Raw genomic sequence first — 23,089 nt, 5'->3', positions numbered from 1 at the left:
GTTATTTCAATTCATTGGTTGAGAGAAAATTAAAAAAAAAACGTATAAGATAATAGATAAAATTTAAATATTTATTACATTTTGTCATGTATTATAAAATTATATATTAAAAATGTTATTAAATTTTTTTAACAAAATTTTCATAAAATTAAATTAAATAGCTATTTAACTGATATATTTGTCATTACAAAAAATATTACAGACAAGAATGTTTTTGTAAGATTAGAAAGTTTTATTTATTAAATGCATATTATATTTCATTCGCTTTATATCATAAGAAAAATTTTTATATTATACGGTATGAAAAAATGAAAATTGCGCTCGTATTTAGAAGGATTTGTGATTGGTCGTGTCGCCATATTTTGCGCAATCAACCTTATCTGTTTACGCCAAGGATTGGCGAGTGCAGTACGGAATGCAGTAATCAGCTGTCATGATAGTCACGATTCTTATGGAATAAGGGGTACCAGTTTTATAAAAAAAAAAATAATCTGTCCCGATGCATCGTACTCGAAGATGACAGCCGACTCGTTAACTCTTTAATGCTCTCGATTAGCCATAAAATGCTTCGTATTTTTCATCGTAACCTCCGTAACCGATCTTTCGAGCCTTTTTACCTAGCGATAGATTAAAATTTGAATTATTTATGTGAAAGGAATATAAAGGTAAGAAGATACAATCTGTATTTATAATATAGAGTCAACAATTTTCTATTAAAAATTAGACTTTATAGCAATATTTAAACATTTCAAATACATGTGCATGTATGCAAAGTTGTATTATATAGAATTATGTATTATATATTTATGTTCCATAAAAACATGTATTGAGGGAAACTATCTCTATTTCTTTCATAATTATTATAATTATCTCTTTTAGGTAAATTTAATGATCCCATGGATGCGTGATCAAATAGTGGAGGCCTGGCATAACAGAAAAAGTTCAAGGACAGCTGATAGGCGGTCCTTGGCCCTTTCTTCTGTCAGCACAGGCAATCCTGCAAGCGATAACACCATGCTTACGCCATTATCTACCTCACCTGAAAATTTCTCTGTTAATGTTATCAGGTGTTTACATTTGATTTGATTGTTGAAACTATAAGAAATATTTTTGTTAGCTATTAGGTAACATTAAATTTTGTTATATAGCATAGAAGGCAATGTAGTGGATGTTACTGTAAAGCCAGATTTTACTGTGGGAAATATTAAAAAAATTGCAGTGATACATTTCTATGGTCAGAATGCAACTAAACCTATCTCATGCTATCGCTTAGTCCATTCATCTAAATTTAAGCAACTTGCAGATGAAAATTATGTGGACAATGAGGATATCAATGAATATGGTACAATTATTTGCTATAATTTTATATATTTATAATTACTATTCTGATGATAGATTTTCAACTTGTGTATGTGTATGTGTGTGTGTATGTGTGTATGTATGTGTGTGTGTGTGTGGTGTGTGTGTATTGTATATCCTTTTTTAATATAAGCAAGTAATTTGTTGTTACAGATGAATTATTATTAGTAGAAATACGATCAAGCACTGTACAAAAAAATCTCTCAGATGAAGCTCTTAAGGGTCCAAGTCTAGAAGCAATAGCTCGAGCTACAAGTGAACTACCTAGTCTTCGAAATGCACCTAAACCTGTGCCATCTACAGAATGTTCTACGGATGTAAATATATACTTTATATATTTTAAGATATATATTGTTTATTATGTTGTTTCATTTTTACTATTATTTGTAGTTTCAGAATGAAATTCGTAAAATTTTGATAACTCTTGTACAAGCATCTGCAAAGATCTTAATGCACAGTCCTGATGCTGAAAAACTATATGATATCATTAAGGAGAAACTTGAGGTCAGGTGTAAACCCACTAATGATCCAAAAGTTGTAAAAACTCTTGTAGAAATGGGTTACTCTCATAAGAAAGTTCTCAAAGCGTTGCGTCTTCGAAAGTAAATATTAATCTTTATTATTTATTAAGTCTTTTGCTATGGCTGTTATGATAATAAAAATAAAATAGAAAACTAAACGATCCATGTTATGGACAAAGCACGTGTATGTATTTAAAATCGTCAAATATAAACTTTCTATTTCAATAAACGAATGTTATATATCGAGCGATCACAAATGCCCATGCATATGAAGATCGTTTCATGACGAACTATATGAACATCATTTCATGATGAGCGATTATAGTTATCCATAGCAACAAAGGGTTAATATAGATGCATAATATATTGGTAATTTGCACAGATATTATGAAAAAATGGATTTGTTTCAGATCAAATATAACAGAAGCTTTAGAATGGCTTATAGAACATCAAGATGATTCAGATGACGAAGATGACGATGACGATGATACAGACTTTTTATCTATGGATACAATGATAGATGCAAATATTGCAGGTCCCAGTTCTTCAACGAGCGTTAAGAAAAAATCATTAAAGGATGCATGTTTAGAATTGTTTGAAACGGGTAATTCTTACACAAAGCTACATACTATTAAGATAATTAAAATTAAAAGTAATAAAATACATAAAAAAATGTATTGACTTTAGGAAATGAAGAGCAAAAAGAAAAAAATCTTGTATATATCGTGAAATTATTATTGGAAAGTTTTCGACAATATAAGAAAATGGAATTCAAACCTAATAAGAGGGCAATGCGATCGCTTGTAGAAATGGGCTTTGATGAGAAGAATGTTATAGGAGCGTTGAAAGTTACTGGAAACGATCAAGCTAATGCTGTAAGTTGCAATGGTAAACAAAAGTTTAAATTATATTCCAATAACGTTTCACATTTCTCTTTTGACAGTGCGAATGGTTGCTAGGCGAAAGACGACGTAGTTTACAAGACTTGGATGAAGGCCTCGAATCCGATGGTCTCATTTATAAAGCAATTATGAGTAATCCTCATATTCAACTTAGTCTTACAAATCCCAAGATGTTGCTTGGTAAGATACGACTATAAGAAAATATGAAAAATTGGTATTGTCTATTTCTTTAAAATTTCTTTCTTTTAGCATATTTATCGATGATAGAAACGCCTGCATCGACAAATGTATGGATTAACGATCCTGAAGTTTCGCCTGTGCTTAGTCAAATATCTAAGACATATCACACTGAAAAGCATGCCATCCACATGAATCGTTATACCTAGTATTATGGTGAAGCTTATTTATGTCTCTGTGGAGCATTGATATTTTTATATAAATTTACAAATAATTTTTGCAAAAATTTAGAATGTCAATCATTAATTAGTGATCACCTGTAATTATTGCAATTATATGTAATCAAATCATATAATTATTATTCATTATAATTATACACATTGCTGGTCAAAGAATATTATATATTTATAAAAATTGATATTTCCATGTAGTAATATCCAGCTTGCTTACGCTCACGATAAGATGCTATCGATCATATAATGACTTCTGCACTAAAGATTACTTTTGACGTTGTATACGTTTTTTGTTGAATTTGTAGAAAAAAATCTATGATATATAAAAAAAAGTATTTTTTTCGTATAATATAAATTTTTTTAATTAAATTCGCGTCAAATGTGCTTTTCAATCTCTAAATAAATCTAGTCAAATATGTGCTATTTGTATATATAATACGCTAAAATATAAAAAGTTGCAAAATAAATTGCAGCTCTAAATTGTTGTGATTGTTTTTGTTAAAATAAATATACTTGATTGTAAGTTAAGAAAAAAAATGTCATATTTGTATCTCTTTTATTTCTATACTTGTTTATTTATGCTCTTGCATTTATTTTTCACTTTTGAGGATAATTTGCTCTGATTAAAAATCTGATTAAAAATCTTGTCGGATAGAATAAATTCTTAGAACATGATCTTGGACAGAAGTATCGATGAGATATTATTAATTTCGTGCAACTTATTTCTTCGAAATTTATAATTACTTTTATATTATTTTTTGTAAATGATAATCCCTCTGATGGATATGCAATACAATTGCAAATAGAGATTCAATTTATAAGGAAAGTATTTATCTAAATGTGTACACAGGGAGATCTCAATCGGATGAATAGTTTTTTGAGTTATCCTGCACGCCAAATTTAAACTCCCTTCATAAGAAGTCGGCGTGCAATGTAGCGATGCTTGTATTCATCTTAAACAAAAAACCAAATAGATTTCTTTTTTGCGAGGTTTACGTTAATAATTAACCCTATTTTTAAAGAAAATAATGCAAAATTGAAAGTGGCGAAACATTGAAAACAAAAGTGTCGATTTTCACATGTTAACTATGCCATAAGAATTATTTATATGAACAATTCAATTGAAAATAGAAGTTCAATTCGTGAGAAAAGTATTTATTAAAAATATTTATACAAATGTAAACAAAGGGAGATCTCAATCGGATGAATCTAATTTTTTCCATCTAACTCCCACATAGTTTTTCCCACATATTTTTCCCCATCTAGTCGCCACATAGTTTTTCCAATCTAGTTTCCACATAGTTAATCCCATCTTCTTCCCACATAGTTTTTCCCATCTTGTTCCCACATAGTTTTTCCCACATAGTTTTTCCCATCTAGTTCCCACATATTTTTTCTCATCTAATTTCCACATAGTTAATCCCATCTTCTTCCCACATAGTTTTTCCCATCTTGTTCCCACATATTTTTTCCCACATATTTTTTCCCACATAGTTTTTCCCACATAGTTTTTCTCACATAGTTTTTCCCACCTATTTTTTCCCATCTAATCCCCACATAGTTTTTCCCATTTAACGCCCACATAGTTTATCCCATGTAGTTCCCATATAATTTTTTTCCATTTTCTTCCCACATAGTTTTTCCCATCTTCTTCCCACATAGTTTTTCCCATCTAGTTTCCACACAGTTTTTCCCACATAATTTTTCCCACATAGTTTTTCCCATCTAGTTTCCACATAGTTAATCCCATCTTCTTCCCACATAGTTTTTCCCACATAGTTTTCCCCACACAGTTTTTCCCACATAGTTTTTCCCATCTTCTTCCCACATAGTTTATCCCATGTATTTCCCACATAGTTTTTCCCATCTTCTTCTACATAGTTTTTCCCATCTAACGCCCACATAGTTTTTCCCAACTAGTTCCTACATAGTTTTTCCCATCTAATCCCCACATAGTTTTTCCCATCTAACGCCCACATAGTTTTTCCCATCTAACGCCCACATAGTTTTTCCCACATAGTTTTCCCCACATAGTTTTTCCCATCTTCTTCCCACATAGTTTATCCCATGTATTTCCCACATAGTTTTTCCCACCTTCTTCTACATAGTTTTCCCCATCTAACGCCCACATAGTTTTTCCCAACTAGTTCCTACATAGTTTTTCCCATCTAGTCCCCACATAGTTTTTCCCATCTAACGCCCACATAGTCTTTCCCACATAGTTTTTCCCACATAGTTTTTCCCATATACTTCCCATATAGTTTTTCCCATCTAGTTCCCACATAGTTTTTCCCATCTTGTTCCCACATAGTTTTTCGCATCTCATTCCTACATAGTTTTTCCCATCTAGCCCCCATCTAGTTTTCCCATCTAGTTCTCACACAGTTTTTCCTACCTAGTTCACACATAGTTTTTCCCACATAGTTTTTCCCATCTAGTTCTCACATAGTTTTTCCCATCTAGTTCCCACATAGTTTTTTTCACATACTTCCCATATAGTTTTTCCCATCTAATTCCCACATAGTTTTTTCCCATCTAGTTTTTCTACATATTCATTGATCTATGCCTTAAATCATGCTACAGCGCTATGATCGGCACTATAAAAATATTTTTGACAGCTGATTTCGTTGCACGTGTTTTTTTTATAATTTTTTATTAATAATGGTTTACTATTTTACAAGCGAAGGTAATTTCTATTCTAAAATATTATCTTTATATATAATATAACGAGAATAACTTTTCTGTTATCAATAATGTCTTGTTATTGAAAAATTAAAATTTGATCAATCTTGAATTGCAGTTGTGCAGCCACCTGTCACATTGTTTATGGGAATAGACAAATTTGAGAGTAAGTAGAAAAGATATTTGTAATTATTCGTAATTATTTGAAACTTAATATGTGATTCTGTTTGCAGATGAAGATCTTATCAAATGGGGTTGGCCGGAAGATGTGTGGTTTCATGTTGATAAATATTCATCTGCCCATGTGTATCTTCGACTTCGTCATGTGAGTTTAATTACCATTGAATCTTTTGCTTGATGCTAAAAAATGATACAAAATTAATTATTCCATCTTTCCTAAACTGCAGGGCCAGACGATAGATGACATTCCTAGTACTGTATTGGAAGATGCCGCACAATTAGTAAAAGCTAATAGTATCGAAGGGAATAAAATGAACGATATCGATGTTGTATATACAATGTGGTCGAATTTGAAAAAAACTCAAGGTATGGAGGTTGGTCAGGTTGGCTTTCACAAGGACAAAGATGTTCGTAAAATTCATGTTGCCAAACGAATAAATGCTATTGTGAATCGCCTTACCAAGACAAAACGATCGGAGCAAGTGAACTTCAGAGCTGAGAGAGAACAGAGAGATAAAAACGAACGGGAAGATAAGAAGAAACTCTTAAGAGAACAGAAAGAGAAAGAAAAGGCAGAAGAAAAACGACGTCAAGAAGAAGCAGAAATGAGGTAAACAATATTTTTATAATAGTAAATGCCTTTATTTCTTTATAATATTAATATATTAATTATAAAAAATTAATTTTATAATTCCATCTTTTTCTAAAAATGTATTTTATCAAAATTTTGAATATATTAAAATGATGGAATCTCTTCTGGATGATACTGAAAGATTCTTTTGTGGCATTTTTTCATGGATGGTTATTGAAATCATATATTTTGATAGTTGATAAGTTTTACAAAATATTTTTATTATAATTTTTATTAAAAATAAATTATTAATAATACTTAATAAATTTAAGTATTAAACCAATAAAAAATTAAGAAATCAAATAAAATAAAAAAATTAAAGAATAAATGACGCGCAAAGCGCATTTTTGTTGATGTTAATATATATTTTAAAAAATAATTATTTTTTAGGAGTTACAATTCCCTGTTCAATACATCCAACATGACTTCAAACACAGAAACCAGCGGATATGATTCAGATGATTTTATGTGATGAAACTAATATTTGCATTTGCAACATGTGCCTGATTTCCGTCTCCAGCAAGATACACGAAAAGAGAAAACTTCAAATGATCAATGTAAAATGTTTCTTTTAAAACAATTATTTATTTTATTATTAACGATATACTTTGCTAATGTTGTATTTGTAAAATTATAGAAATTTTTATGAATCAATGTACATCGTATGTGTCTTTATAATAGAAAAATTCTTAGTCACTTATCAATTTTAAAAATTCTAAAATCATGAACGTCGTACGATATTAATGACATATGACATATTATTAAATTAATGTGTATCTACTCGCAAGTACTTAGACGTATTATTATACGAAATTTTAATATAATAAGAAAAATAAGTTACAGAAATCTTTACATATTTATATAGACAAGAATTCTAAAAGTATGTGTAGTCTAGAAAATACAATAGTACAAATAGTACAAATCCTAGTTTTATAATAGAGTAACATTGACAGCCTCTAAAGCATTAACTATCCACCTTGGATAATCTTTATTAGGATAAACTGTCAACATATAGTCCTGTATGAATTTAGGGAATCTTTGTTCTTTTATACTGTCTCTAATGTCCCGCATTAGCTTCATTTGAAATGCAATGTTGTGAACGGTTAATAAATGACACGATACTGTCTCTACAGTGGCGATTTGATGCAGATAAGCGCGCGTGTAAGTCTTACAGGTGCTACATTCACACGACTTGTCTATCGGTCTCAACTCTTTTTTGTACTGCGCTTGCTTCAAATTAAGTTGTCCCGTTTTTACCAACGCGCAGCCAAACCTCTGAAAGTTTCAATTTTTAATGTTTTAAATATTCTATGCATTTAAATGTATATTTTATAATAATACTTACAGCGGTTCTCGTCGGAAATACACAGTCGTACATATCGATACCTAACGCACTACATACAATTAGATCTACTGCGAATCCAACACCCATGAGATACCGCGGTTTATTCTTTGGAAGGATATTTGTTGATAAATGGACCATTTGCCAAAAATCATCCTTACTTTCACCGCCACTGAAATCATTAGAAAAATTATCGTTTTATGTGAGATTACATATATATTTAATATTATATAAAAATCCTTATTTTAATTTATTATATATATTTATTATATATATTAGCGAATAATCTGGCAATCTACCTCAAACCTCCTACAGCATACCCGTTTACCTCTCGCTTAGTCAGTTGGCGTGCACATTCGGATCGTAACTCGGGATTAAGACCACCCTGTACGATTGGAAATATACTTTGCTCGTCTGGTCTTTCATGTGCTGACAAACAACGATCCAGCCAACGTATCGTTCTGAAATTTTACCGTTTTACTACAGCATAATATTCATTCAAATTAGAGAAACGAAATAAACGAATTAAAAAATATGCATTTACAAAAATAATTGTACCTATGCATCGCTTCCTCTACTCTTGGTCCGGTTAAAGTACTTTTAACGACATCATCGAGCTGCATAATTATGTCAGCTCCAATTGCATTTTGGATTTCAATGGAATGTTCAGGAGTCAGCATGCATTCAGATTCTATGAAATTATAATAATATGTTATTACAAACATAAGGTAGTTGAACTATATATGTAAATTATGTTTGGATATATTTAAAAAATATATAATTATATACAGTACCATTGTATGGTGATTTAAATTTAACACCTTCTTCTGTTATTTCAGCCAATTCCAATAGCGAAACCATTTGAAAACCACCTGAATCTGTTAGCAAAGCTCTTTTCCAATTCATGAACTTATGCAGTCCTCCAGCTTTCCGTAAAATATCTATACCCTAGTAATATAATGCATATATCTTAATACAATGCAACTGAGTTTGTACAATTTTATTAAAATAAATGTAAAACTTGAATATTGAACAAGATTATTTTAAGTCAATCAATACTTTTTCCAATAATAATGATTTCTATTCTTACAGGTCTGTTTCCAAGATGATAGGTATTGGCAAGAATTATCTGGCAATCCAGTTGCTCCAGTTGTTGAGGCAATAGTCCTTTTAATGTTCCCTGAAAGTTATATGATGACAGGATCAATTTTTATCTCTACTATTATACAAATTAAATGATAAAATTATTAATAAGGGTTTAATTTAATTTTTACTTTAATTCAAAAGATTTATGAGAAAATATTTTGAAGCACCATTAACAAAGAGATTATCTCCAACATTTCACACAGTCATCGTGAGACGTTTATAAAATTCAAGAAAGAAAGGAAGAAACTTTATGAACCTGAGTTCCCACCGGCATGAACACCGGAGTATCCACGTGGTGATGAACTAGCGTCATCCTGCCAGTTCTGGCTTTCGTGGTTTGGCACTCGGCGAGCACTTCAAACATTAATGGAGTCTTATGATTCATCATTTCTATTACCGATCCAAGTCCCACGTTTACTATTGTAGAATATGATTTATATAAAAATCTAGACATGAAGAAAAAAACAGCTATAGCTGTCACGCATCACTCTCGCATGTCCGAACGAAAAGAGAGAAAGAGAGAGAGAGAGAGGGGAAGGTTATGTCATTCTCCGCACGTGTCTTCGTCCCTGACCGCTTGGGCTGACGAACACGTGAGTTCTACGCACTTATTGGACACCCTGTATACAACGTGTAAATACAGCCGCTGATCGCCTCGCGCGTCCGAATTGTGAAGTAGGAATACTCGCGCGTCCGAATTGTGAAGCAGGAATACTCGTCGAGTTACACGCGAGCGCGGCACGTCCTACAGATGTTCGCGCTATGACGGTCCTGCGTTGGACGCGCGGTGTCGAGAAGATTATTAGCGTGCGTGCGAGGAGAGATCCGTTCCACGAGAGCGCTCGACGGTAACGGTTAACCGGCAGACATGAGGACCGAGGTGTCCTGGAAGCGGCGGTTACTTCGACAGAAGCTCAAGTACGCCCTGGTGTGCGTCTTTGTGGTCGCCGTGGTATTCGTGCTCCATCAGCTGTCTTACTTCAAGGAGTTGAATCGGGAACCCATGGGTAAATTGATCTCTGGCTCGGTGCAGGACACTCACCGCTTGGTCATCGGCAAACGGTCCTCCAAGTGGGAACAACCGCACCACTCGAAGCTTATACGTGACAAGAACGGACGAACCGTGTCTTTGCGTGGTACACGAGACCAGGATATTGCCAAATACCTTCCCAATGTTAACGGAAAATTTGTGTGTTTTATCTCCAGAAAGGAAGTCGACTTTGTTAGAGTCAATGATAACTACTGTGATTGTCCAGTGGATGGTAGCGATGAACCAGGTACCAATGCTTGCAACAATGGCTTCTTTTATTGTGAGACTTCTTCAAGTTCAAGAAAGTCAGCAGGTATTATAATTGAATTTTATTATAAGTATATATAAACTTTGTTAGAAATTATACGATAGAGAAATAATCTACTAAACTTGTTTAAATTTATAGCAAAAATACCATCATACAAGGTCAATGATGGATATTGTGATTGTTGTGATGGTTCTGACGAATGGACTGAAGCAGCAATATTGTATGAACTCAATAGTAAGTTCAGTTTATATATAATTATAGATATAGATAAAAACATATATATATGTATATAAAATAAAATAATTTTAGTATATTTATTACATTTGCTAATTTAGATTTGTTTAATTTGAAACATATATTTATTACAGAGTTAGGAGTAACTTTCCATGGACCTAAATGTCCAAATAAATGTTAGTGAAGAAGATAAACTCTAATTAAAATGGAAGCGTTGTTATTTCTTGTATGGATTTATGCGTCATAACAGGAACAGCAACAACCAAATATAAATTATAGATAAATGCTTAGAATATCCTTATCATCTTAGATTTTTATGAAAATGCATTTATTTATTTCACATCAAAACAAAGTTTGTAAAATAGTCGCTCAACATTGTAAACAAGAGTTATAATGAAGTTTTTTAGGATTAAGGAGCTATTTTTGAATTTTTGAATCAAATATTGATATATTAACATAATAAAATTTCTCGAATGTTGATATATTATCAATATGACTAAAGAAATATTTTTGATTCTCTTTAATTTGCAAAAATTACATTTATTTGCATAACACATAATAGAATTAATGTGTAAAAGCATCAAATCTAAGAAAATATATTTATAGGTAAATAGAAACTTTAGTTAAATATACATTTTTGTTTAATTATAGCGTAATACATTTATTATTATTATGAAAAATACCTCAAAAAATAATATAAATAACAATAATAATGATGGAATTATACATGCAAAGATAGTTCCTCTTTACATATTTACAAGATATTTTTCATAATACTTTATTAGCTAGACTAGATCTTTTTATATATATATATATATGTATATTTATTATCACATTATGTAATATTTTTTTTCATTTTTTTGTCGACTTATGAAGACAGGTATTATCACTAATAATTAAAAATAAAAGGAAAGAATGGCGAAAAGAAAAAAACGAGAATCAATTTTACTATATTTCCTTAGACTATTGAATAAAATAAACATTTACAGTTTTATCAGTTTTAATTAATAATTATTCATAAAGATATTACACATATCATATACAATAATAAAAATTATAGTAAATATAATAATATTAATAGATATTAGTAAATATAATAATACTGTATATAAATGTTATGCTATTTATACTCAACAGATATATTACTTATGACTAGATTAAGAAGATTATGAGATTATCATTTAGATAAATGATAATCAATATGTACATTACAAGAATATTTCATAAAATAGATTCTTTAAGCTTTTCTTACAAATTATATTTTTGCAATATAGAAATGTCAATTATCAACAATTATCAAGAGCATAATTTTTATACTGCTTTATATTTTGCTTTATACTTTGATTCTAAAGTGAAGAAATTGCGATCTATTGCTACGATTCATAAACATGTTCAATTTTATGCATGTTCATTTATACAATGAATCTCAAGAAACAGAATACAATAATTTTACTGTACGTTATTTATATCCGTAAGGACATTGAAATGTGAGGAGAGACTTCGCGTTTTGTTACCGAAATGTAAGGTTCGTTCTACAGATACTCCCATTTTTCGCAAGGTTTCATTGAAACTGTTTTCTTCTATGCGAATCCATGGCCGGTGATGGTCTTGCATTTGATACGGCGTGACGTGTATATGAGTATTTATTTCTGAAAAAGATATTTAAGTTGCATTACATTGAAATAACATATTGGAAAATTATTTGATATTTATCCGTTAGATCACTCTTACTTAATTTAGCAAACGAACGAAGTATATCTTGATCTGTAATCCATGTATTTTTGGAACCATTGTGTCCACCATCCAGCCACCACATATCTTTGATAAGTTTGATAAAATTATTTATATCAGTATCTTTATCCGAATTATCATTGTAATAATGAAACTCGTAAAGAAATTGATTCAGAACTGCGCATCCTTTACTAAAACCCATTAGACTTAAGTTTGTCGCTTCAATATTATAACTGTTAGTATCCTAAAGAATATCGAAATATGTACTCAATATCTCAATGTTATTATAATCAGTGCATGTAATAATATATCTTTTAAGAATATTGTCAAGAGAAAGAAATACAGTTAAATATTAAAACTGAGAGAACTTATTAATACGATATTAGTTTATATGTGTAAAATTCTTTAGATTATAGTTTTTATTTTTGATATACATACTTCTCCTATCTTTAATGTTTTAATATGTTCGAGACAACATAGAAGGAGATTTCTTAAATGTTTCAAAGCCATGTACATTGGGCAAAATGATGGTGTGCCATATTTATCTCCGGGTACGAAATTATCGAAACAACTGAATACTGCGTGTTTAGTTATCATCATCCTGAAATAAATATAAAATCCTTAGTATAATTCTTAGTACCTTAGTAAATTAATATAAATATCAACATTCAAGAGAATTATATAAATTCTTTTAAACTTCATTACATCTAATTATTGCACAATACGAGAAACTGTACTAAAATAGTATTGAAAAATTTCAGTTTTTATACACATGATGATATTTTTAATATTGTACTATAGAAATGTATCATATAAATCATGGCTATATTTCTATATTTATAAGTCAATCATGTATATATAGTTATGTTACTATTTAACATAGTTAGCTAAAGTTAAACTATTCTTTCTGATACAAAAAAGAAATCAATTATTTTACCTGGATGGACGAATGACAAAGATATGACTTTTAGGAAACTGTTCAGAGAGCATAGTTGCAGTGTTCTCTAAATTCCATTTCATGTATTTCTTGCTGTCTGCATGCTTTTCCATATTTTCTGAAATATCCTGTAATAACATTTCTCAAACAACTTTGCTAATATATGAATATATGAAGTTGAATGCAATATAAACATAACAGTAAGAGAGAGATATGATAACAATATTTTATTTGAAAATATGATGTGTAATTTATATAACTATATTTAGCATAAAATATTAATATTTTACGAATAAATATAAATATTTTACGAATTTGAAATGATAGAAGCGAATAATAAAAATGATTTGAGTGGCAAAATAACTAAATGTGTTACAGGAGAATAAATTATAATTAATCATTTGTTGATCAAATTTGAACGTACTTGGACATCGCCGCCAAAAAATATAAGAAAATCGTGTGTTGGTTGTGACCTGGGTTGGGTATAAATTACATCATTGTACCGGCCGGTTAAGTTCGGTATGTTTTTCCATATCCAAGTTCTTGAGCCCATCTGCAAGAAACCAGAAAGCAATTGATATCAGAAATGGATACGTTGACTGACAATGCAAACAAACCGTGGATTGCAAAAAATGTTCTAAGCCAGTCGTACAAATACGTAAAATTGCAAATAAATCATAGAAATTGGAGCTGCGTGTTTGTTTTGGATGCACTTTTCTGCACTCTCTATATTTAAAGAGACGTCATATAGATGAAGATATTATGTAAAAGAAAAAGAGAAAAAAGTAAAATATAGACTGCAAAAGGAACATATTTTTTGTTCATGTTTTATATGTGTTTTTATTGTTTTATATGTGTTTTATATGTGTTTTTATTGTTTTTCTCTTCAAGCATAAATTATCTCGTATGAATACTTTATTTTAAGTGCAGAGAGTGCATCTGGATGACATTTCAGATGAAGATGTTTGTTCTTTTTAGCTGAACTTCTTACATCATTCATCTTTCCTCTTTTTCTTTCTAACAGGGAGAGAAGACATTCACGGATTCACGTGATGTGAAATTTATACCGGTGCAGCGTTCCTAAACCTAAAAATAAGTTCTCCGAGACTGGCCGAATTCTAACCTCCAATTCGCATTCGCATAAAGCCGTGACGAATTCGAGGCGGCGTGCTACTCGAAAAAAAATACAGATACACGCGATATTTGAACTTAATTTCGGCTCGATGGAATTTTATATAGACGAACAGACGTTCGACATCATAATGTGGTGTGTACTGTGACTTGCTCGCAGATTGCAATTGCGAAATATTGCCTCTGATAAGTGAGCCGATGCTTTATCGCGTTGCGAAACAACTAATGCATGGAATGAGATGCGATGTTAATCGCGTTTATCTCGAGATACGTTCGAATACGCATATGAACATCTGTATTCCTTTCACTCCTAAGGCCGCTCCAGAGACAAACTTGCGACGGCGAGCAAGTAAGTCTGACATAAGGATTCACGAGGAGTGAAAAAGATAGACGGTTTTTCTCGCTTTTTCCTTTCCTCTCGCGAATCCTCCGAGGACTTGTTTTGCGAAACACAGTGGAGGAGAGGACCGGCGCTAAGCGACGTGACATCTCGTGTTACGTAAAAATCTACGTGGATTCTCCTCTGTACTCGTTTCTAACCTCGTTCTATCTGCCGTCTGACGCTCTTCAGTGATGGGACACGTTACGTCGGATTGCGGGATGCAGCAGGAGTCGACGCACGGTTCCGAGACGTGGAATCCGTTCGATGCGTTTCAGGGTGGTGCGTGCCGCGAATACGCGGTGATCGTGCTGAATCGTCCTATACATCATTGGAAGCACCACGTGCTGCTCCCTTTCTGGCAGAAAGGTGCATTCCCAATAAACAGCAACATAACAGTAGTGTCAATATTAATTTCCCATTCAATCATGTAATTATATACATATTTATATAACATACATATGTTATATTACATTTATGTTATTGAGTAGCAAAATTATAACATTGATATCATGTTACTATTAGTTGAATTGATTAAACATGCATACCTTGCCTGATTAATTGTTTTTGTTGACAAGAAAAATTACAGGTGACGTATAACAAAATTTATGTTTATTAATTTATATATTGCTTTATACAAACAGCTCGAATCACTGTCACTGTTGATGGTGGAACACATAGATGGCTAAAGTATCTGGAGATGCAAGGGATAGATATACTGAATGATAGACATGAGCAATATATACCAGATCTTATCACAGGGGATTTGGACAGTTGTCTGCCATCTATAATTGAGAAATTGGAAAAGATAGGATCTACTATCATTAAGACACCCGACCAATATCACACAGATTTTACTAAGGCCTTGCTACAAGTTGCATGCTATACCAAGAAGCATAATATAAATGTAATTATTCAGATATGTTGCTTTTTTTAAATTGATGCTGTATATGATGAAATAAATGATATTTTTGTTAGTTAGGTAAAATATACGTACTTGCAGAAACGTCAGGCAGATTTGATCACATCATTGGAAACATCAACACCTTGTATAAAAGTGACAACCTTGTGGGAAATATACAGGTAAAGTTTTTGATTGATAGATAGACTTACCATTGCATTTCTATGTTATGTATCCTAATTTAAATCATTTTTAGGTGATACAAGTTGCAAGCAATTCTTTGACGTGGTTGCTAAAGCCTGGTTTGCACAATATACATATACCAGAAATCTTAGTGCAACGGAAATCATGGTGTGGTCTGCTACCAATTGGTTGTCCCGTCAATTGCATATCAACGACTGGCTTGAAGTGGAATTTAAGTACGTTTATTTTTCATTTATTTTAACTTAAAATAACTTAAAATAGATAAATTGTATCTTTTATCCCATCAATATTTAATGTATCGCATTTGAATATCAAATTTGATTTTTTTTATTATGCTTCAGGTAACACGACTATGCAATTCGGCGGTTTAGTAAGTACTTCAAATACATATGAAGATTCTGAAGTAATTGTGAATACCGATACATCGGTAATTTGGACTATGGGCATAGAGTCTTTTAGAGAGAGTATAAATAACGAAACACCGTAATGTCCTACTATTAGGATAGTAATAAATAAAACAAATGACTGATGAGACTCATCAGACAGGTTTAAATCAGACATGCTAAATATTAGCTCTGTCTAAGGTATATAAGATATTTTTTATTTATATTTTAAGTTTTATTTTATATATAGTTATATTTTAGTGATATTTAAACAATGACATATTAGATCTGCGTGAAATAAAAAATTAAAATAGAAATTAATTTTTAATTGAATTTGATATAATTTTTTAGCTATTGTTCTTATCGATTTTTATTTATTATAACGCGTTATAATAATTGGGTTAATTATTTTTATTCAGTTTACACATGAATGGTGTTTGAATAGAGTTACCTAATATAGTATAAAAAACTGGTTACTACAAATTATACAAAGGATTACAAAGGATGATGAATAGGATATTGTACTTAATATTAAGCATAAATTCAAAAATTTTTTCTTCAGCTGTTTTATGATTCAAACGAAATGTTAGCATTATTATTGCTTTTTTTTTTTTTTTAGCAATATCAGATACCGCATTATTAATTTTTTATATATAGATATATATTCTAGATATATATTCATGAAAAAAATTGCAAGGTACAATAAAATAGACCTTGCAATAGTCATTTTTATATATATGTACATATTTACATATGTATATATTTATACACATTCCAAATAGTATGATAGTTAAAGAAACAAAATCTAGTTTATAAATGTTGAGTTCCTATTTCGTTCGTGTGAAATCAAACCAAAGCTATGACGTAATCACATGACAGTTTAAAAATTATACAGATAAAGTTATACATGATTTTTTGAATTTTACTCTAGAATTTTTTTTATATAGAAATTCTAGATTAAAGATATTCCCAATTGTACATTAAAATATTTACTATTGATTTATTTTTTATGATGAGATACAATATTCATTCAAACAACACAAAAGATATTGTACAACACACAAAAGATATTGTAAAGATACCTCCTTAGACATTTTGGACATTTTTTATGTTGTTTAAACGACTACAAAATGCTTTTTTACACGTATCCTATATCATATTGCACATAATTCATATTATTTTAATATATATATATATATATATATATATATAAGCTGTAAAAAAACTCGGATATATATTGCGTTTGAATAGACCGTATATTTTTTAAGGGTAACTCGAACTGTGTGTATCGCGAGTATTTACTTGGCACAGCTTGCGTGTGGAGACGAAATAGCATCCTAGGCGATACCTATCGTTTTATAACTGTCCGCCTGTAATATTCGACTCGTATAGCAGCAGGTCGCTACCACCACCACCACCACGTCGGGGGCTAGAATCGGAGCGTGTACTTAGGCGATCAGCTGTCGCCGTGAATGTTTACATTCGTCGACGGAGTGCCGGCTCGTGGTGGGGTCGCGGCCACCGTCCAGTCCCTTTCGGCTTGTCGCGTCGCGTAGTTCGCACGTAATCCACGAGTGCTTATCGTGCCTTATCGCGCTGTCGCGCGGTATCGAGCAAATGCCAACGCGCATATTTCCGTGCTCTTCAGAATCGGGTAAGCCTGCGACTCGCGGCCACGAGTCGCAGCGGGTGTTCAGCGGGGCACGTACCTGCGGGAAGTATCTGCGGGAAGTACTCTCGTGAGAATATTTCATGAGCGGTAAAAAACGGCGTGTAAAAGTACTTTGTAAATTTAGTATCTAAGAAAATGCGTCGGTTAGAAAGGCATATATGTTTATGACAGATCCATTTAACGACATTGTTGTTGTGACATCCTACGATAATAAGTTTATATTAATTAATATTATATTGATTTCATTGTGTAGTAGATATTGAATTTGATTTATTGTTAAATTGCTCAATAATCTCGGTGCGGTCATAACCGGTTGTACATCACTTTGGTTTATTCCAAAAATTGTCAAATATAATTTTAATATTTAAATAAATTTTATGGCAAATAATATAACGACAATATTAAATTAAATTGTGTTATTGCTGTATTATTGTTGCTATTGAAAATTAAAGTTATTGATTGATATGGAAAATTTCATATGTTTACTACAAAATTTAGTAAATCAGATTGAAAAGAAACACAATTGGAACATTAATATAAGACAAAACTATTCGCATTTATGCATTAATAAATTGATTTTGTTGTCCTTTTTTAATTTTAATAGATGCGAATAGTTTTATTCGTTTTTAATGTTGCGAATAGTTTTATTCTTTTTTAATGTTGACAGTTGTGACACATTTTTAAATATTCCTGTATTTATGATTAAGATGTTTTTTTTTTAGATCTGTGCAAACATTACGAAAGAATTTTGAACAATGGCAAAACGACAAGCGAAATAAAACTTTCGAGACAAGCGAGTGGTGGAAATGACGCATGGTTCGTAATACTCTCTCAGGAACTTCTCTCAGGTCTCAAGAGTGATTTGTATGCTCTTTGAAACTTCAAACAATCGGCTCTATTATTCTCAGATCTCTCGTGCTCCTCGCGAGACATGAAATCGCTTTTCGACGCTCGGGCCTCCGCTAGACGTACTTTGGCGGACAAATAGTCGAGCTTGGCTCCGGACGCGATGGCTCAAGTCACCGAAATGGTGTCAGACGAGTGTAAATAACCTTATGAACGTAAGAATAGACGTACGAGACGAATCGGGTTTATGTATCTCTTGCCGGGGAGAAATTCACGACGGTCGCGCGACGGGATTCAAACCAGACTCCGCTGCGCTCGCTGTGGGTACTTTGATTTCCAAATAATAAATGCAACAATTTTTTTTTAGGGGAGGGGGACAAACAATAAGGATTAAATAAAGAAATTTATTTTGGTGAGAGTTGTGACAGTTTTAATTGACAGGCCATACTTGTAACTAACTTTAAACTCGAGCATGCCTGTTGCATGCCACCGTACGAGGTGGGCTGAATCCCGCGCAAACACGAATTAACTTAACATTAACTTGTGCAACGTGCGGCAACCGCGGTCGATCTTATTTTCGCGTTCAGCTGCGGTGGCGTTAATCTTTATACGCTTGTCTACGAGCTCCGTCTGATCCTGCACGAGCCAAGTCAAATAATTGGCGAGACGCCTTTGATTACTCAGAGCTCGCTTTAATCAAGCTTCGAGGCACGACTCGGAGCGGAATGCGAGTTTAGAGAATGGCGCGGAAAACTTTGAAATTCGGAAAATTTGGCGGTTCTCCAGCAATTGATATTAAATTTTATTCGATTATTAATGACGTTAATACGCGTGCCGTCTGGATTTAAAATTGGTAGGTTGCTTTTATGTTGCTATGAACGACAAATATTCTAAGGAATATAAAATCACATTAAAAAGTTTAGTAAATATCTGCTTTTCATAATTTCCTTTTTATCTTGTTTTTAAGGAGTTCTAAGGATTCAAAAGAAAAAATTAATTAATTAAATGAACGCAAAAATCGCGCTTTTGAAATTTACGTTTCTCCCCAATTTTGTGAGGTTTTTGAATTTTTGCGAAGAAAATATACGAATATCAGTTGACGTATTTTTAGTAACAATATACAAAACACAATTTGTGGTGTCATTTGATAATGATCTCTTTATTCGGACAAGAGTGCGGCGCATTGTTGTTTTATCTTCTCGGTCAGCTTTCGAGGAAAGCTGACCGAGAAGATAAAACGGTTGCTCATCGTATATGTTACTCGTGGAGAACTCGCTTTTCTCCATGGGAAGAGCAGGATGATTTCATATACCGAGCGTATGAGTAAAAGTTGCATATATCTCGTATAAATAGCATCAGGGTATACGGAGCGGCGCGTACGCGGAGATCCGCGAACAACGGACTCGTTCTACGAGCTGCTTGGCGAATATCGCGGATAGTACAAATATACAAAGCGTTACCTTTGGGAGTGCGTATCTGCGTCGAGTCTATCTGCGAGATTGTTGCTGCGGCATGCAACGGCGATTGTTAAAAAACTCTTTCATCTTCGCGCGGCTGCAGTGGCCACCCTCCCCCCTTCCTCCGCCCCCCCCCCTTCCCCCCTCGTCACTTTATGCACGCGTCGGATATAAATAAAGCTCTAGATATCGATTTTCCGCAAGTCGACGGGTGACGAGTCACGGGAATTGTAATCGATACATAGTCAATCACCTGGACACACGTCGCGCTTATCAGGGTCAATGAGCGTCAACTATGATAACGAGAAATTGCGATTTGCGCGAAAGTGTAAAGAACATCCCGTTGAGAGACACACTAATTTAGAAAGCCTTTTCAGGAGCCTAATTTTTGAGCTTGAACAAAATGTTGAGCGAGAAAGTTACTTGGCTATTTTTTTTAACTTCAGATACCTTCACAACTATAAACTCCCGAATTGTGTAAATTTCCTAAAGTCCCGAAGTAAAATTAGAAGAAGAATAGATTTTATTCATTTTGAAGTTGAATTTTGGAAAAGCTCTCGCGATTTTCAGTCGCTTCAGGGTCGCAAAGGTCATTGGTTTGGCGATATTTTTATCGAGGAAACGACTCCAAATTGATCAAAGAATCCGTAGATTAAAGCTCTCTCTTTCTCTCTCTTCTCTTCTCTCTTCTTTTCTCCATGCATTACGCAGTTTTCTCCACGACTGTGAAGTAAGGTAACCGAACGATGCATAGACTGTCTTACTGTATATGTGCGGTATACATAATTTTCTTCGAGAGTAAAAGTTCGATGCCCCCGTCAGCGGTTCGTATCCTAGCTAGTTAGCCTTAGCTTTATCCTTCTTCTTTGGTGCCGGTGTTTATTCGCTTTCTCTCAACACGTGCTTGAACTTGCTTCTTGTGAGAAAAGATATTCAGAAACAAGATTTATCTCTTCGAGTTTGTCCAACTGTTTCTTCCTTATATTTTTACTTTTATTTCATTACTTGTATACAATGGTTTAACTGATAATTTAATTATTGAAAAAAATGAAGGGAAAACAAAGTATCAAATTTTGCAATTTTGCAATTTTACAAAGTATCGATTGTCAGTCAATTACGAGCTTTTATGACAAATATACTACTGAAGATAAAATTAATAGGATATAATAGTGTTATAAAAATGCAAATTCGTAAACAGATAAAACATTCCTATTTTTTATTTCTTTTATTTTTTTCATTATTATTTTCTTGTTATTATTATTACTCAGGTCCGTTTACAAAATAATAGTGCTACATTTACTATGAAATAACTCACTCGAAAAGTGTGCTGTTTTATCTCAAGGTTGGTGCTTCAAAGAAGTCGTTAGGGGATTTTCGTGTGTGTGCGTTCATACATTTTGCAACTAAGCGATTATGTACACGGCTGGACGTAAAGTTTATTTAAAATTGTGGACCATTTGGCTTATGCTATTATGAAGCACATACGATAATTTTATTTATACACAAATGAAGATTTGTTTTATCCACATTTTTTATTGTAAAACGTACCGTTTATAATTGTCCTATTATTATTGTTTGAGTTGTTCTTTAATCGATTGGTACCAAAGTCTTATTTTTCATTTTGCTCTCGCAGGACTTTAACAGTATTTTAATTTTAATCTCAATATCGAATATCAAAATTTGAGAAAAAGATATTAAAATGTATTTTCCATTGTGTTGATCATTCAAGAATTATTTTGAACATTTTTATCAGAAGTAAATAAAAAAATTTACTCATAGAAAACACAGATACAGTCAACAAATTCAAGGCATTTTTTTAATATATATTTCGTACGCAATAGGAAAGACGCCGCAGCATCTTTTGTCACGATTTCGCCAGGCAGATGGTTCGCTGTGCTTATTAGGGTCACTCAGTGACTGATTGATGTCCAAGGTTCTCGCTGCTTAAACATTTTGAACGTGTGCTCGGTCTTTCGCCAATGACTTACGCGGTTGCTTAATTTGGTACACGGCTACGATTGATATGCGGCGTGCGATGTGTCTACGCGGAAGGCCGCGGTTATCCGGTGGTTAACTAAGCAGACTTTCTGAAGAAAGGCCTGCTATCTGAAGATGACGATAAATGATTATCATTCAATATACAATTGGACTGAAAACTCGGCGAATTAATTATTTTATCATTCTATTTTATATAAAACAGTTCTAGAGCGTTTTATATTATTGGTTTTATTCTTCTACAATTATTTAACTAAAATTATTTAGGTTTATCGTTATCGTATTTAATTTTATGAAACCACGCAATAAAATTTAAATTATAAAGCATAACATTACATTTCTAAATCTCTCATGCTTTTAATGTTTGTAAATTTTTTAAATATTTTTGTGTGAAATACGTCAGCAAAAAGATTCTTCTATTTGCAAGCAATTTGAAGTATTATTGTCTTCAAATTTAAAAGCACGATTATATCTATGCGTGTACAATATTGCTTATATCATGTGTACACAGTAAAAAAATGTGAAAAAATTACGAAGTAACTGACTAGTTTAATGGCCCACATTCAGATTTCAAATACTATTTTCAACAGTGATATCGTTCAATGCATTATGCAATGCATATAGAATACTGTTGTGTAAATAGCAATTTGTTGAAACCGTTTGTCAAACGTTTGCTCCTTAGTTAACTGTACATTTATAAACAACAGTATATCACAGTGTCAAATAATTTACATTAATTATACGGTAT

At 32.3% G+C, this 23,089-nt stretch overlaps 7 protein-coding genes and 1 long non-coding RNA gene across 14 annotated transcripts in view; 5 read left to right on the top strand and 3 right to left on the bottom strand.

The window, feature by feature from the left end:
- The first annotated feature begins 353 nt into the window (after positions 1 to 353).
- Positions 354 to 3,729, top strand: Kpc2 (Kip1 ubiquitination-promoting complex subunit 2). Of its 2 annotated transcripts, none has more exons than XM_089071420.1 (9): positions 354 to 665; positions 880 to 1,067; positions 1,149 to 1,342; positions 1,513 to 1,676; positions 1,756 to 1,961; positions 2,291 to 2,484; positions 2,568 to 2,755; positions 2,824 to 2,962; positions 3,032 to 3,729. In XM_089071420.1, exons 2-9 carry the CDS (start codon positions 889 to 891, stop codon positions 3,166 to 3,168), a joined length of 1,401 nt encoding a protein of 466 aa, XP_088927546.1. In that variant the 5' UTR covers positions 354 to 665; positions 880 to 888; the 3' UTR covers positions 3,169 to 3,729. The 2 variants fall into 2 exon arrangements, with proteins under 2 accessions (XP_088927546.1, XP_088927545.1); XM_089071419.1 differs by having other exon boundaries at positions 357 to 665; positions 1,750 to 1,961.
- Positions 3,730 to 5,719: 1,990 nt separating this feature from the next.
- Positions 5,720 to 7,339, top strand: LOC112552887 (coiled-coil domain-containing protein 25). The gene is made up of 5 exons (XM_025219240.2): positions 5,720 to 5,878; positions 5,993 to 6,040; positions 6,108 to 6,199; positions 6,282 to 6,664; positions 7,076 to 7,339. Exons 1-5 carry the CDS (start codon positions 5,854 to 5,856, stop codon positions 7,155 to 7,157), a joined length of 630 nt encoding a protein of 209 aa, XP_025075025.1. The 5' UTR covers positions 5,720 to 5,853; the 3' UTR covers positions 7,158 to 7,339.
- Positions 7,251 to 9,627, bottom strand: Tgt (tRNA-guanine transglycosylase). The gene is made up of 7 exons (XM_011644798.3): positions 9,430 to 9,627; positions 9,118 to 9,207; positions 8,822 to 8,975; positions 8,586 to 8,718; positions 8,327 to 8,488; positions 8,031 to 8,199; positions 7,251 to 7,960 (listed from the first exon to the last, which is right to left on the bottom strand). The coding sequence occupies exons 1-7, from the start codon at positions 9,625 to 9,627 to the stop codon at positions 7,616 to 7,618; spliced, it is 1,251 nt and encodes a 416-aa protein (XP_011643100.2). The 3' UTR covers positions 7,251 to 7,615.
- A 414-nt stretch (positions 9,628 to 10,041) lies between these two features.
- Positions 10,042 to 11,638, top strand: LOC105430956 (uncharacterized). The gene is made up of 3 exons (XM_011644799.2): positions 10,042 to 10,516; positions 10,610 to 10,705; positions 10,840 to 11,638. The coding sequence occupies exons 1-3, from the start codon at positions 10,042 to 10,044 to the stop codon at positions 10,884 to 10,886; spliced, it is 618 nt and encodes a 205-aa protein (XP_011643101.1). The 3' UTR covers positions 10,887 to 11,638.
- A 49-nt stretch (positions 11,639 to 11,687) lies between these two features.
- On the bottom strand, positions 11,688 to 15,187 carry LOC105430951 (mitochondrial protein C2orf69 homolog). 5 transcript variants are annotated; one of them, XM_011644790.2, is made up of 6 exons: positions 15,045 to 15,187; positions 13,798 to 13,926; positions 13,374 to 13,501; positions 12,875 to 13,037; positions 12,437 to 12,680; positions 11,688 to 12,354 (listed from the first exon to the last, which is right to left on the bottom strand). In XM_011644790.2, exons 2-6 carry the CDS (start codon positions 13,924 to 13,926, stop codon positions 12,155 to 12,157), a joined length of 864 nt encoding a protein of 287 aa, XP_011643092.2. In that variant the 5' UTR covers positions 15,045 to 15,187; the 3' UTR covers positions 11,688 to 12,154. The 5 variants fall into 5 exon arrangements, with proteins under 5 accessions (XP_011643092.2, XP_011643094.2, XP_011643091.2 ...); XM_011644792.2 differs by lacking the exon at positions 15,045 to 15,187 and adding an exon at positions 14,497 to 14,637; XM_011644789.2 differs by lacking the exon at positions 15,045 to 15,187 and adding an exon at positions 14,365 to 14,483.
- Positions 15,078 to 18,515, top strand: LOC105430953 (thiamine pyrophosphokinase 1). The gene is made up of 5 exons (XM_011644796.3): positions 15,078 to 15,252; positions 15,528 to 15,790; positions 15,862 to 15,966; positions 16,041 to 16,203; positions 16,330 to 18,515. Exons 1-5 carry the CDS (start codon positions 15,078 to 15,080, stop codon positions 16,473 to 16,475), a joined length of 852 nt encoding a protein of 283 aa, XP_011643098.2. The 3' UTR covers positions 16,476 to 18,515.
- The window catches only part of Vha100-2 (V-type ATPase subunit a family protein Vha100-2), a 23,846-nt gene continuing 18,642 nt past the window's right edge, over positions 17,886 to 23,089 (top strand). Inside the window, exon 1 of one of the 2 annotated variants that reach the window (XM_011644788.3) lies at positions 17,886 to 18,025. The gene's annotated coding sequence lies outside the window, so the exon portion shown is untranslated. Of the gene's footprint in view, positions 18,131 to 23,089 lie in introns of both variants that reach the window. The other variant, XM_011644785.2, reaches the window with a different exon arrangement.
- LOC148937671 (uncharacterized) overlaps positions 22,026 to 23,089 on the bottom strand; it is a 5,366-nt gene continuing 4,302 nt past the window's right edge. Inside the window, exon 2 of the long non-coding RNA XR_016138145.1 lies at positions 22,026 to 22,452. This is a non-coding gene — a long non-coding RNA (uncharacterized LOC148937671). The remainder of the gene's footprint in view (positions 22,453 to 23,089) is intronic.

The sequence above is a fragment of the Pogonomyrmex barbatus genome, unplaced genomic scaffold (genome assembly GCF_055798465.1).
Source record: "Pogonomyrmex barbatus isolate J1 unplaced genomic scaffold, ASM5579846v1 scaffold12, whole genome shotgun sequence".
Taxonomy (NCBI): Eukaryota; Metazoa; Arthropoda; class Insecta; order Hymenoptera; family Formicidae; genus Pogonomyrmex; species Pogonomyrmex barbatus.
This window is presented reverse-complemented; position numbering and strand designations above follow the sequence as displayed.